General features: G+C 36.5%; 1 protein-coding gene across 3 annotated transcripts in view; it reads right to left on the bottom strand.

Annotated features, from left to right (window-relative positions):
- Window positions 1-2,624: 2,624 nt before the first annotated feature.
- VEZT (vezatin, adherens junctions transmembrane protein) overlaps window positions 2,625-12,177 on the bottom strand; it is an 82,485-nt gene continuing 72,932 nt past the window's right edge. For all 3 annotated transcript variants that reach the window (XM_011934068.1, XM_011934061.1, XM_011934074.1), the window contains 4 exons: window positions 10,759-10,859; window positions 8,888-9,095; window positions 2,890-5,037; window positions 2,625-2,825 (listed from right to left, as the gene is read on the bottom strand). In XM_011934068.1, coding sequence (XP_011789458.1) covers window positions 4,511-5,037; window positions 8,888-9,095; window positions 10,759-10,859 — 836 coding nt within the window. In that variant the 3' untranslated portion in view covers window positions 2,625-2,825; window positions 2,890-4,510. The remainder of the gene's footprint in view (window positions 2,826-2,889; window positions 5,038-8,887; window positions 9,096-10,758; window positions 10,860-12,177) is intronic.

The following is a 12,177-nucleotide window of genomic DNA, read 5'->3' as shown; positions in this document are numbered from 1 at the left end:
CGAGCACAGCAGAATGGAGCCATTTCGATTAGTCTATCAGATCATAATAAATAATGTTAATGATCATTTTGATACCAAATTAAAATACATTCATATACTATTTAAGAAGACAGTAATGCATATCAATTTTATGAAGATTTCCTTCAGAGATTATTCCAAAAAATTTTAGTGCTGAAAGAGGTTCAAGCTCTGCAGGAAACTGGGGTATCTAGAATGACTCATTCCCCAAATATTCAAGTTAGCCAGTTCTTATCAAATTAGCCATCTTTAGTCTCATACCAATAGTTCTAGAACATAAATCTTGATGAAGAGTTGAAGTTACATTTATAGTGCCGTAAGTTTTAAATCTGTGTACTGTACTAAGAACAATGAATGAGAACTATATATTTAACATTTTTCTGAAATACACACAATTATTCAAAAATGTTAGTCAAATTTCTCTTATAGTTGAATTCATTAATGGAAGTCCTAGAAACATCATTATATAAAAACTGAATTAGAACTTCAAATATATGGCAATCACATATTCAACCAAGTATTTGTTCTGGCAAGTTTTTAGTAAAGAACTAAGAGGCAAACAAAAGAATGCTAAGCAGTCAAACAGGTATCACAAAGTCCATGCACTTTACTGACAGAAAAGCCCCTTAGCTCTCTTTCAGTCTACTTACTCTTATTTTAGACACAATTCTAGCAAGCTTGGCAATCTGGTTTCTCAGTCCACAGCAGATTAGAAGCAGCAAATTAGGAGCCTATTGCAGGAGGCAGGCACACAAGACAGCAGCAAAAGTGACAGCTGATTATAAGGGAAGATAGAGAAACTGTGAAAAACAGACATAACTCAAAAAAGCACACCAATGTGAGGTCATGTTGTAAAGGGGTACCTGACATATATCTCAGTAGCCCCTGAGGATGAGTTTCTGTTTATCACCCCATGATAGAAACTGATACTCCTAAAGATGACAGAAAAAGTTAAATTATATTCTATATACTCTAGACAAAGTAGAGAAGTAGTGCATTTAGTTATTAAATTATTAAAATGGATTTTAGTTAGCTGAGAACTTAGGCAAATTAATCACCTGTCTATGATGTCAGATCAATTAATTGTTACTGCATTTTTTTCTATATTTTCTCTTCTAAAATATTTGTAGCTTTATTTTCTAATTAAATGTGAACTGCATAGCTATTTTATTGTAAGTAGAATTGGAAAAATAAATCAATCTTTATGCCTTGTGTGGCTGTCTTTCTTAGTATAATATCTACTTTAGTTCAAACAATGATTTAGCCGAGCTATAACACACTCTTACAGTACTTAACCTGTTTCTTTGGTTTGGGTATAGGAACAATATACTATGATTAAACCAAATCAGTTGAACTTTTACTCCCATATAATTCCTCACAATTTGTTAAAAAAGTTTCATATTTTACATTATTGATGGGAAGTGAAGAGTTAGTCACCAGAGTGAAATGATCTGTAAGGTCCCTTCTGATTCACACTCCACTGACTTCCAATTTTGTGGAATGTATCAGGACTTGATTTTTTTAATGCTTTAACACTAAAAGATTTGTAACTTTTCTTATGTAAATCAGAATATTACTATTATTTTAAGAAAACTGAGTTTTAAATGAGCTTTCCTACCTGGAGGTAGACAAAGGGTAAAAATTCTGTCTTCAAGAGTGACCTAAATAGACTCTCACATGCATTCTTCCATTAAGTACTAGGTTTGTCCTGGTAAAACAAACTACAGAAACATCTGTATTAAGAACTGTCAGGAAGATACTCCTAACAAGAATCATACTGTTAAAAATCATATTGTAAAACTTAAAAAGCACAATTGTAAGTTTTCCCTGCAGTGTTTTATTTTTTTCCCCAGAGGGTTTCTTCTGTATATAGGTAGCAGCTTTTTTTTTTTTTTGAGACGGAGTCTCGCTCTGTCGTCCAGGCTGGAGTGCAGTGACATGATCTCGGCTCACTGAAAGCTCTGCCTCCCAGGTTCATGCCATTCTCCTGCCTCAGCCTCCCGAGTAGCTGGGATTATAGGCGTCTGCCACCACGCCCGGCTAATTTTTTGTATTTTTAGTAGAGATGGGGTTTCACTATGTTGCCCAGGCTGGTTTTGAACTCCTGAGCTCAGGCAATCTGCCCACCTCGGCCTCCCAAAGTGCTGGGATTACAAGCGTGAGCCACCACGCCCGGCCAGGGTGGCAGCTTTGAAAGCTAGTCAAAAGCCTGCTAAGGGAAGTAAAATATTATTAGAAAAGTAACAAACAAGAAAACCTACTTATATTACATTGGTCCGTTTTTAAATACTTCCTAAGGTATTCATGGCAAGAAGAGCAAAGTCCTAGACAGAGGTTCCTAGATTTTATTGGACATAAACATTATCTATGGCTCATTCCAAAATGACCAACTAAGAATCACTGGGAGTATGGTCTAAAATTTGCATTTTAAAAATAAGACTTTATTTATTTTGATGTAGTTACCCCACTAATACAACCGAGAAATACTGACTTCAAATATTATGAGAGAAAATTACTCCAGGAATTTTTGCAGAGAAGATAATACTTTATCTAGAAAATATTTTAAATATTTTAAAAGATGAAAACTACACAAAAGAATCTTCAAATAAAGCTGCAAGATCTTTATGTCATAATTTCAATAAGTAGAGTTTTCACTGGATTATGTAACAAGTAGTGAATGAAACAGATCAGACTGAAAGACTGGAAATTCTTGATTAAAATTATTTAGTCTTTCAAAATTAAAAAGGTATCACCTTAGAGAGCACTGAATAAAACTGATACAATATTATGAAGATATTTTCCCCAAACTTTGTAGCTTTATTTTCTAATTAAGTGTGACTTGCATAGCTATTTCAACTGCATAGCTATTACAATTGTGTAATAAAAATAACATACAATAAAATAATTAAAAATTATTAAACTCTAATTCTTCCCCGTGTAAGGTTATAGGTTAAGAGAGAGATTACCAAATTTTTCCATAATTGCCTCTTCTAAATCCAAAGAAAAATAAATCAGTAAACTAAATAAGCGATTTAAATAAGAAAGTAAGCCCTAAGTATTATTGAAGAATTTAACAGTTATAACACATAAAGATTTTTAAAACTGAAATTTAGCTATTTCTAAGTAGTAAAGCAAGGCCCAACCTAAGGTATTGTTCCTAAGAGGTTAATTATAGATAAGCTCCAGGATTTTGGCAAAAAGGCAAAATCACTTATAGTATAATAATCTCTACTATTTATATAAAGCAGAACCAAGTTTTTTCTCAGGTTAAAAAGTAAATTTCCTTAGATTCCTGAAAGAAAAAAATCCCCTTCGGTATAAGTAAATTTACTCAATAAAAGTGATAAGTTACAGGAATTTGAATGTGTTTCTTTACTCTAAAGACAATCTAGATTCATCATGCAATTTCCTTTCTAGGACAGCAACATAAATTGAGTTATTCCTACATTTCCCCCAAATAATGTCTATAGAACTATGTACTGCATAGGAGCTACAGGTCTCAAAACTGTATACGCTGCAAATAATTACTCTTTGAAAATGCAATCACAACACAAGACAGATGAGATTGGCCAACTTGAAAAGCAGTCTCTGTTAAGAGGTAGTTTGTAAATGAAATACTAAGGAGGCAAGGATGCTTTCCAGCAGGTTGACAGAATGTTTCCTGAATCTCATTAAGGTGGACAGGGCTAGAAAACAGCAGCATTGTGACCTGTTTGTGTTAATGGTACCCAATTATCCAAGGTAAAGTGATACAAGGAACATTTTTCTGCTTGCTAAATTGGGGGTGGGGCCTTGGAGTACAAGAATCCCACTTGGACATCATCACTTTCAATTGCAGAAAGAAAGGTGAAAATGTGAATCTAAAAAATCGTACAATGTTTTTCTTTTAAAGATCACTAGGACATCTTAAAATTAACTACTAAATATACACACGAACAAGGAAACATAAGAAATGTCATAACCCATGCACTGTTGAAACTACTTTTAGTTCCACACCCCAGCACACATCAATTGTATCAATTAATTTTTTTATTCAGAACCTGGATCTTTAAGACTGGTATAAACAAAAATAAAATACAAACAACTTGTTATTAACATAATAGCTGCAGTTATTAACTGCAAGAATACAGTAAAAAGGAGTCATACTAAATGTTAATGTTCTTGCAACAGAATTTTCCCAATCACCTTATGGTAGCAAATTCTGGCAAGAAATGATAATTCATTTCTTATTAAAAATACTTAAAGAATTTCCAAGATTGATCAGTTGTGCCACAAATAAAACAGCAGTTTATTCAAAAGAGCCCTTACCTTTCTCTTATTTTCCTAAAAGATCTGCCATTTACAGGTAACTACTAATTTCAGATCAGTTATTCAAACCAGGGTTCTTCCTGTAAATCCACATCTTAGCTTTATATATAGTAAACTTACACTCATATTCCCTTTCCAGTCTTGAATCTAAACACTTTTGTAAAAGGAACAATCTAAAATCACTTTATATGAATCTTGGTTCTTGCTTTTCTTCTATCTCATTTTTATTTTCTTCTATTATTTGTTCTTCCTCCTCATCACCAAAAGTCTGTTCCTGCATGGTGGTAAAGGAGAGAGATCTAGCAACCACTTCTGCAGCAAGGCCAGCAGTGAAGGTAAAATCCGGTGACAGCTGTAGCCGTGCCAGCCTCTGCTTAATGGAGGGCTGTACTGAGTCCCTGGGAGTTGGAGGGGCAGTCGTCAGACCACTTCCATCTGCTTGCGGTTCATCTTCACTCTCACACTGGTAACACATTCTTTCTTCTGCTCCTTGGGGGAAGACTTCATTTGAAGAATTATCTTTATTTTTACCTTTTAGAGAGTTTTCACATAAATACTCAGTCCTACTTATTTCATTGTCTGATGTGGTGGATTTACTACTTTCCTCTTCAGTATCATTTTTACTGACTTTTCCCATATCTGAATTCACTGATGGTTCTGAATTACTTATGGGTTCCACTGGGTCTACAGGAGACAAGGATTTCAACACGGCTTCAAATGAAAAAAAAAAAAGAAAAAAGAAAAAAAAATAACTAAGGACCTAGCAATGATTTAAACTTTTAATTCAAACTCTCAGTTTAAGTTTTTTCTTAAAAAGAACAATAAATAAATAAAAGCTAAATAAAACTTTCTAGTAAAATCAATGAAAATTTATAAATCCAGGAAACTTTATAAGAGAGAAAATGCCTAAGAAATGAAATGAGATGGGGATTTGATGAAGGTTTTTAAGACACCTCACATATTATCTTATTTAAAATATTAAAGCAGTGGTTCTGAAAGTGTGTTCCCTGAACCAACATTATCATTTATCACCTAGGAATTTGTTAAAAATGCAAATTCTTGGGCCTGATCCCAGACCTCCTGAAATGGAAACTCTGGGAGTAGGGACCAGCTGTATTTTACAAGCCCTCATCTTGATTCTGATACACACTAAAGTTTGAGAACCATTGTGTTAGGGAATGAGCAGCATGGTTTTCACTGATAAGACGTCAGATAAAAAGGCTTAAAGTAATCTAGATAATAATAATATCTTCAACATGTATGCATGTATATTTACAAGTCAAAACAGCATGGAAAAAATGCAACACACAATTTAACTTACTTGCCACCACCTCACAAGACCCTAATGAAAGTAAAGCCATAACTTCTACACATTTTGTAGTACCACGAAAAATACAAACGAAATAAAGTCTTCATTCAAGATCAACTATTGTACAAAATATAATACATAAATATAATACATATTCATACGGTAGAAGTTGTCCTTGCAAGGAAAATGCAGTTTTATTTAGCCCCTCTTGATGTTAGTAGGCAGTGGGTTGCTTGCTAGGCAGTCGCTCATCCCAGCATGAGGGGTTAGTACAATACAATATAGTATGAAGCATGACGGAAGGAAAAAAGTGCTTCTCGAAGAGCTGGCGTCTATTTAAAAAACGTTTTTGTAAAACGTGTCCACTTGCAGGAACCATCCCTAAGCTGCAGTAACTCCACTAGAGAAGCAGCAACAACAGAAAAAAAATGGCCACAGCAGGTTCCAGTGCAGACTTTCCCCCTCTAATTCCATGCGGACTTTACCCCTGTAGGCAGAGATGAAAACAGCTCTGGAAGATGTACTGAAATTTTTCATGGGAAAAGCATTCTATGGTATCAGCAGCTTTTTACTTATTTTCACAAACTAAAAAACAGCATTATGACCCTTTCCAATGTAAACTATATCAAAAGCACATACCTGAAAAAGAGATACATTTCTCTCATTGATAAAACCTTTTCCCATGTCAATAGCATAACTTTAAAGCTATATGAAGAAAACACTAAACAATAAAAAAGGATACAAGTTTATATACAATGCTATTTTCAGTCTATGTACATTCTTAGTTTATAAATCTGTTAGCTCTTAAAGGAAGAAACATATATTAGAAGTTGGTTGATATTCACAATTATTACTAATTAAATGGGGGGGATATAATCCCTGTGTAATGAGAGGATCAACTGACAAGTGTGTTAGAATTTAAGCCTCAAGGCAGGTAGGAGGCTTTAGATTTTGTTTCTTGATCCTTGTGCTAGGGATACAGCAGAGACTCTGATGTATAACAAGTACTCAATAACTACTTGTTGAATGAGTAATTTGCTGAATGAATGTTGTGGGATAATAAGGCCCCTATTTAAGAAGACTGTAATTTTGTTACAGAGACACACAAAACAAAACTTTGAACATATAGAAAACAATAGTGCCTAAAATTAATCTCTGATGTATGTAGGCCCAGTATATGACCGAACAGATTGCAGGAAATCAATTTGTTAATCATTTCCCTTCTCTGCTATATGTTTCGGGGCTCAAGACTTCCTTTATATTTTATCACAATGTCCCTCTAGTACAAGGGTCTGTAGTGTTAGGAGAGGTGGTAGAGCTGGAGCACTCAGAGAAGAATTCATGGAGAAGGAGAGACTAGTAGAGAGGACAGCCTGGTGGAGAAGGCAGAATTTTTGGCAAAGGGGTAAGCATGAATTTTTTTTTTTTTTGAGAGAGTCTCACTCTGTCGCCCAGGCTGGATTGCAGTGGCGCGATCGTGGCTCACTGCAACCTCCATCTCCCAGGTTCAGGCGATTCTCCTGCCTCAGCCTCCAGAGTAGCTGGGATTACAGGTGTGTGCTATCACGCCTGGCTAATTTTTGTATTTTTGGTAGAGATGGGGTTTCTCCATGTTGGCCAGGCTGGTCTCTAACTCCTGACCTCAAGTGATCCACCTACCTTGGCCTCCCAAAGTGTTGGAATTAGAGGCGTGAGCCACCACGAAATTTTTTCATGAATAAATATAACAAATATGTGAACTATAGTTTAATTTGATAAACATAAGAAGATACCTATAATAAAAACAGTAGAAAATATAATTGGATGGGTGAATTCTTATGATGAAGAGACTTGCAAACAGGAAGAAGAGTTCAGATTCAATACAATAAGGGAGAAACCACTATAGGTTTTAAGATAGAGAGCCATCATCAATGCAGTGTTGGAGAAAAATCTAAGAGTTTGCAAGATAGCTTAGAAGGAAAAAGTACTGAAAATGGAAGTCAGCTAAGAGGCTATTTTAATGTACGAGGATAATTTAACGAGGACCTGGGCTATAAAGGGAGCCAATAGGAAGAAAGAGGAATGATAAAACCAAGAAATGTAGATCTGGACAGGGGAGAACGTAGGGCTCATGAGATAAAAAAAAAAAGAGAACTGGAGGAACTTTCCAGAAGTATAGGTAATCTATACACTTCTAGTGAGGAGGGAAAAGGTAGGCAGTTGATTTTGAGGGTCCACACAGACACTCTAAAATAGAAGGGAAGTCGTACTCTACTTACTTAGAAATCCATAGGCATCAATTCAACTAAGAATTAGCTAGGTTGATATTGTCAAGTATTAAGCTTCCCCTGATTCCTTCCCCTGTCTCCTATGAAGTTTGACTTAAGAAAAGAATGGTGAGAAAAAGAAAGGAATTTAAGTCTTTTGCATCACCAGCTATCCCACTCTGCTGAAATCAGAGTATGGGGAGTATGCCCACAGGCACCCCCCTCCCCTCCCATCTACTAAAGTGCTCAAACCACTTAAATAATGCTAATGATGTGGCTCACTGGTCTAGGTTTTAATTCTTTTTTTTCTTTCTTTTTTTTTGAGATGGAGTCTCCCTCTGTTGCCCAGGCTGGAGTGCAGTGGCATGATCTCGGCTCACTGAAACCTCCTCCGCCTTCCGGGTTCAAGTGATTCTCCTGCCTCAGCCTCTCGAGTAGCTGGGACTACAGGCACGTGCCATCATGCCTGGTTAATTTTTGTATTTTTAGTAGAGATGGGGTTTCGCCATGTTGGCCAGGCTGGTCTCGAACTCCTGACCTCAAATGACCCACCCACCTCAGCTTTCCAAAGTGCTAATATTACAGGCATGTGCTGCCACGCCTGGGCCATTTTTTTCAATGTGAACACAGTTACTAGTTTTGTGCTTCACTGAGGTATTTTAAAATATTTTAACATATGGAGAACAGAGTTGAGAATCTCAAATTCACTAAATTTGAAAATAACATTTAAAATATCCCAAATTATTCAACTCACTGTCCATTCTAAAACAAATTTACTAAAAAATTAAATAACTGATATAAAAGTGTGACTTGGTATCTCCAGTATGGTTACATTCCTACTCTTTTATTAATCAGATTGATTTAGCATCTAGAAGAAAAAGTACTATGAGTACTGGTGGACCCTTATAAAACCCCAAGAATTCTTCAGCTAAAATAACATTTATGGTTCAAGAAAGAGAGAGTCCCCTACACTGAAATAACCTGTTACTTTAAAGTCAGTGCTTACCATGATCACTAAATAGAAGTTGCTTCCACTTCTGCCTTTCTGCCTCTGAAGCTTTAAATCCCAGCACAGATTTTAATTCTTGGAGCACTCTCTTGGATTCTTCATGCTCACGCTTCTGTCTCTCTTTGTCTTCTTGAGACAAGTAATAAAAATCATCCTTTCTGAAATCACTATCAATATCTATATCATCTACATAAGCTTCTAATTCCTGAAAATGAATAGAAGAAAAAGCACTTTACTTGAAGCAGACAATTCTCTAGTAAGCATTCATTTACTTGCACTTACTTATCTCTGAGAGTAAAAAAAACAACTTGCATTTGGCACAGGTCATTAAAGCAGAGCTAAGAAAAGAAAAAAGTAAATATATACCTATGGATAAATTGAAATCTTAAAAAAAAAACCTAACAGTTGATACTAGAAAGCACTGTGGATAAAAAAGTTTAACAACTTCAGTGGTTATTTTTCTACTCAGAGAACATACCATCCACTTAGTTAGTGTTACAGCCATTAGCTATATCAAAACCAATCAAATCAAAATTAGAAGGGCAAGCAGTTTGGGGAGGTGGTCAGGCATGTTTGTTTTCTTGTGTTTCTTTCGGATTTCCCAGGAAGTTCAAACACTCTTCCTAGGATTAGGGAACACCCCACCTTATGGTCCTCCCTATCTCTAAGACAGAGGGTAGGATGCTTGCTTACCCAAGCAGTATCCTTACAGTATAGGCTCAGGTAAATGACCTGGGATCCTCTAATCAGACGTACCAGCATCAGATCAGATTTACAAGTCTGTGATAAAAGAAGCAGTCACCAGCTGGGCGCGGTGGCTCATGCCTGTAATCCCAGCACTTTGGGAGGCCGAGGCGGGTGGATCACGAGGTCAGGAGTTCAAGGCCAGCCTGGCCAAGATGGTGACACCCTGTCTCTACTAAAAACTACAAAAATTAGCCGAGCGTGGTGGCAGGCGCCTGTAATCCCAGCTACTTAGGAGGCTGAGGCAGGAGAGTCACTTGAACCCGGGCAGCAGAGATTGCAGTGAGTCGAGATCATGCCACTGCACTCTAGCCTGGGCCAAAGAGTGAGACTCGGTCTTGGAAAAAAACAAAAAAGAAGCAGGCACCAGGATGTTGCAGATATGTTTCTTGAGGTAGCACTTCTGGAGGTAATTTTTACTATTCAGCATTGATGGAGCAAGGGGCAATATCTCCACTCATTAACTTAGCAATGATATCTCCATTGCAACAGTTCTTTTGAGTGATTCGGCTGTTTACCCTAGCCTCATTCAAGCCTGCTTATCTGGCTCTCTGAAATATTCTGTAAGCTACCTAAAAGTTTAAATAAAGTGTCTGTTAAACTAACTAGGATTGGTTTCTATTTGCAATTAAGAATACTGAACAGCAACTTGTTATTCAACATACACGAAAAAAATACTGAGTAGATAATATGACCTAAGGAAAAGAGGTTTTCCTTAGAATGAACAAAAGTAATCTTTGTCAATATCCAATGCGATCATCAAAAAATTGTTTTTAAAAGTGAGGTATATCAGTACATGCAGTCAAGTGCACAGGGTTTTTACATATGCACACATACCAGTAACTGCTACTCAGATCAAGATAAAACCATTCCCAGCATCCCAAAAGGTAGCTCTGCCAATGTACTAATTTTCAATGTGTTCAATCACTTTTGAAAGCCACTCAGATATGGACAATTAGATATAAATAACAACCAAAAAAATGTCTGCTGGCGGATTCAATGAATTCAGAGTTAAGCACTAAGAATTAATGATTTGATATAAATTCAATAAATTATGCTGTAATTTTGAAGCTCATTACAAACATAAATCCAACAAGGGAAAGAACAGTAGTTTTCACCCTTACCTGCTCCTCTGGGATTGGATCTTTGTCTGCAATGTGTAGAGTAGGCTGCTTCAAAGGTACTACTGTACAATGTGGGTTTTCACATGCTATTTCAGGCTTGCCTTTAAAAAATGGGAGTAGGTGGGAATAAAGATAAGAAACAGACCACACAGAAACAAGTGACCATCTAATTAAAAATATCCTTGGGGCCAGGTGTGGTTGCTCATGCCTGTAATCCCAACACTTTGGAAGGCTGAGGTGGAAGGATAGCTTGAGCCCAGGAGTTCAAGACCAGCCTGGAAACAAAGTAAGACCCTGTAGCTACAGAAACTAAAAAAGAAATCAGTTGGGCATGGTGGTGCACACCTGTAGTCCCAGCTACTTGGGAGGCTGAGGTGGGAGGATCGCTTGAGCTGGGGAGATCAAGGCTACAGTGAGCAGTGATCACGTCACTGCACTCCAGCCTGGGCAACAGAGCTAGATCCTGTCTCCTCGCCAAAAAATCCTTAGTACTAATACTTTGTCAATTTCATAGTCCAACTTGTTCTAATAATTTTTTATTTATAAAAAAATAAAGATATTAAAATGAAAGACAATAAATTAGTAGATTTACAACTTAACTTTAAGTCTTTAAACTCTGGGAGAAGAGGACCTGCCCTTCTCTCTTCACCTCACCACAGTATCTAGTACACACCACATACTCTATAAATACTTGTTGAACAAAATATTATCATTCACAGCATAGGAATAGTCTTAAGACAGACCATCACTCTTCTTCACAAAATACAAACTTCAATCTTACCCTGAGGCTATTTTAACTCTCAGAAGTTGGAAATGAGTTCACAAGTAAGTATCTTTACAAGAACACCCAAGTGAGTTTAACTTTGATTAATTCTTAAAATTTGTGTTTGGTATTTACTGACAGGGTTACTTAGTCTCATATCCGGCTGGCTACCATTCATCATTGCCTTTCTACTTATAAAAAAAGAAGTAGAGTTTAAACTTCTTGATTTTTACTTTTCAAAAGTAACAATAGTTAAATGGTTTTTTTTAAAAAAGAAGTATTTTGGAAATGTTACAAAAAATAACTGGTTAGTTTGTAGGAAAGATGGCAGAATGATTAATAAATTAATAGGAAGCACTAATGAGAGACAGAATAGCATAGTGGCTAAGAGCTATAGAGTTAGTCACACCTGGGTTAAATCCCAGCTCTTGCTGCTTTCTAGTTTAAATTATAGTTAACTGGCCAGGCACAGTGGCTCACGCCTGTAATCCTAGTACTTTGTGAGGCCAAGGCGGGAGGATCATGAGGTCAGGAGTTCAAGATCAGCTTGACCAACATGGTGAAATCCCGTCTCTACTAAAAATAGAAAAATTAGCTGGGCATGGTGGTATGTACCTGTAATCCCAGCTAATCAGGAGGCTGAGGCAGGAGAATTG

Source organism: Colobus angolensis, unplaced genomic scaffold, assembly GCF_000951035.1.
Source record: "Colobus angolensis palliatus isolate OR3802 unplaced genomic scaffold, Cang.pa_1.0 Scaffold10, whole genome shotgun sequence".
Taxonomy (NCBI): Eukaryota; Metazoa; Chordata; class Mammalia; order Primates; family Cercopithecidae; genus Colobus; species Colobus angolensis.
Note: the sequence above shows the minus strand (reverse complement) of the source record. Positions and strands in the feature narration are given on the sequence as shown.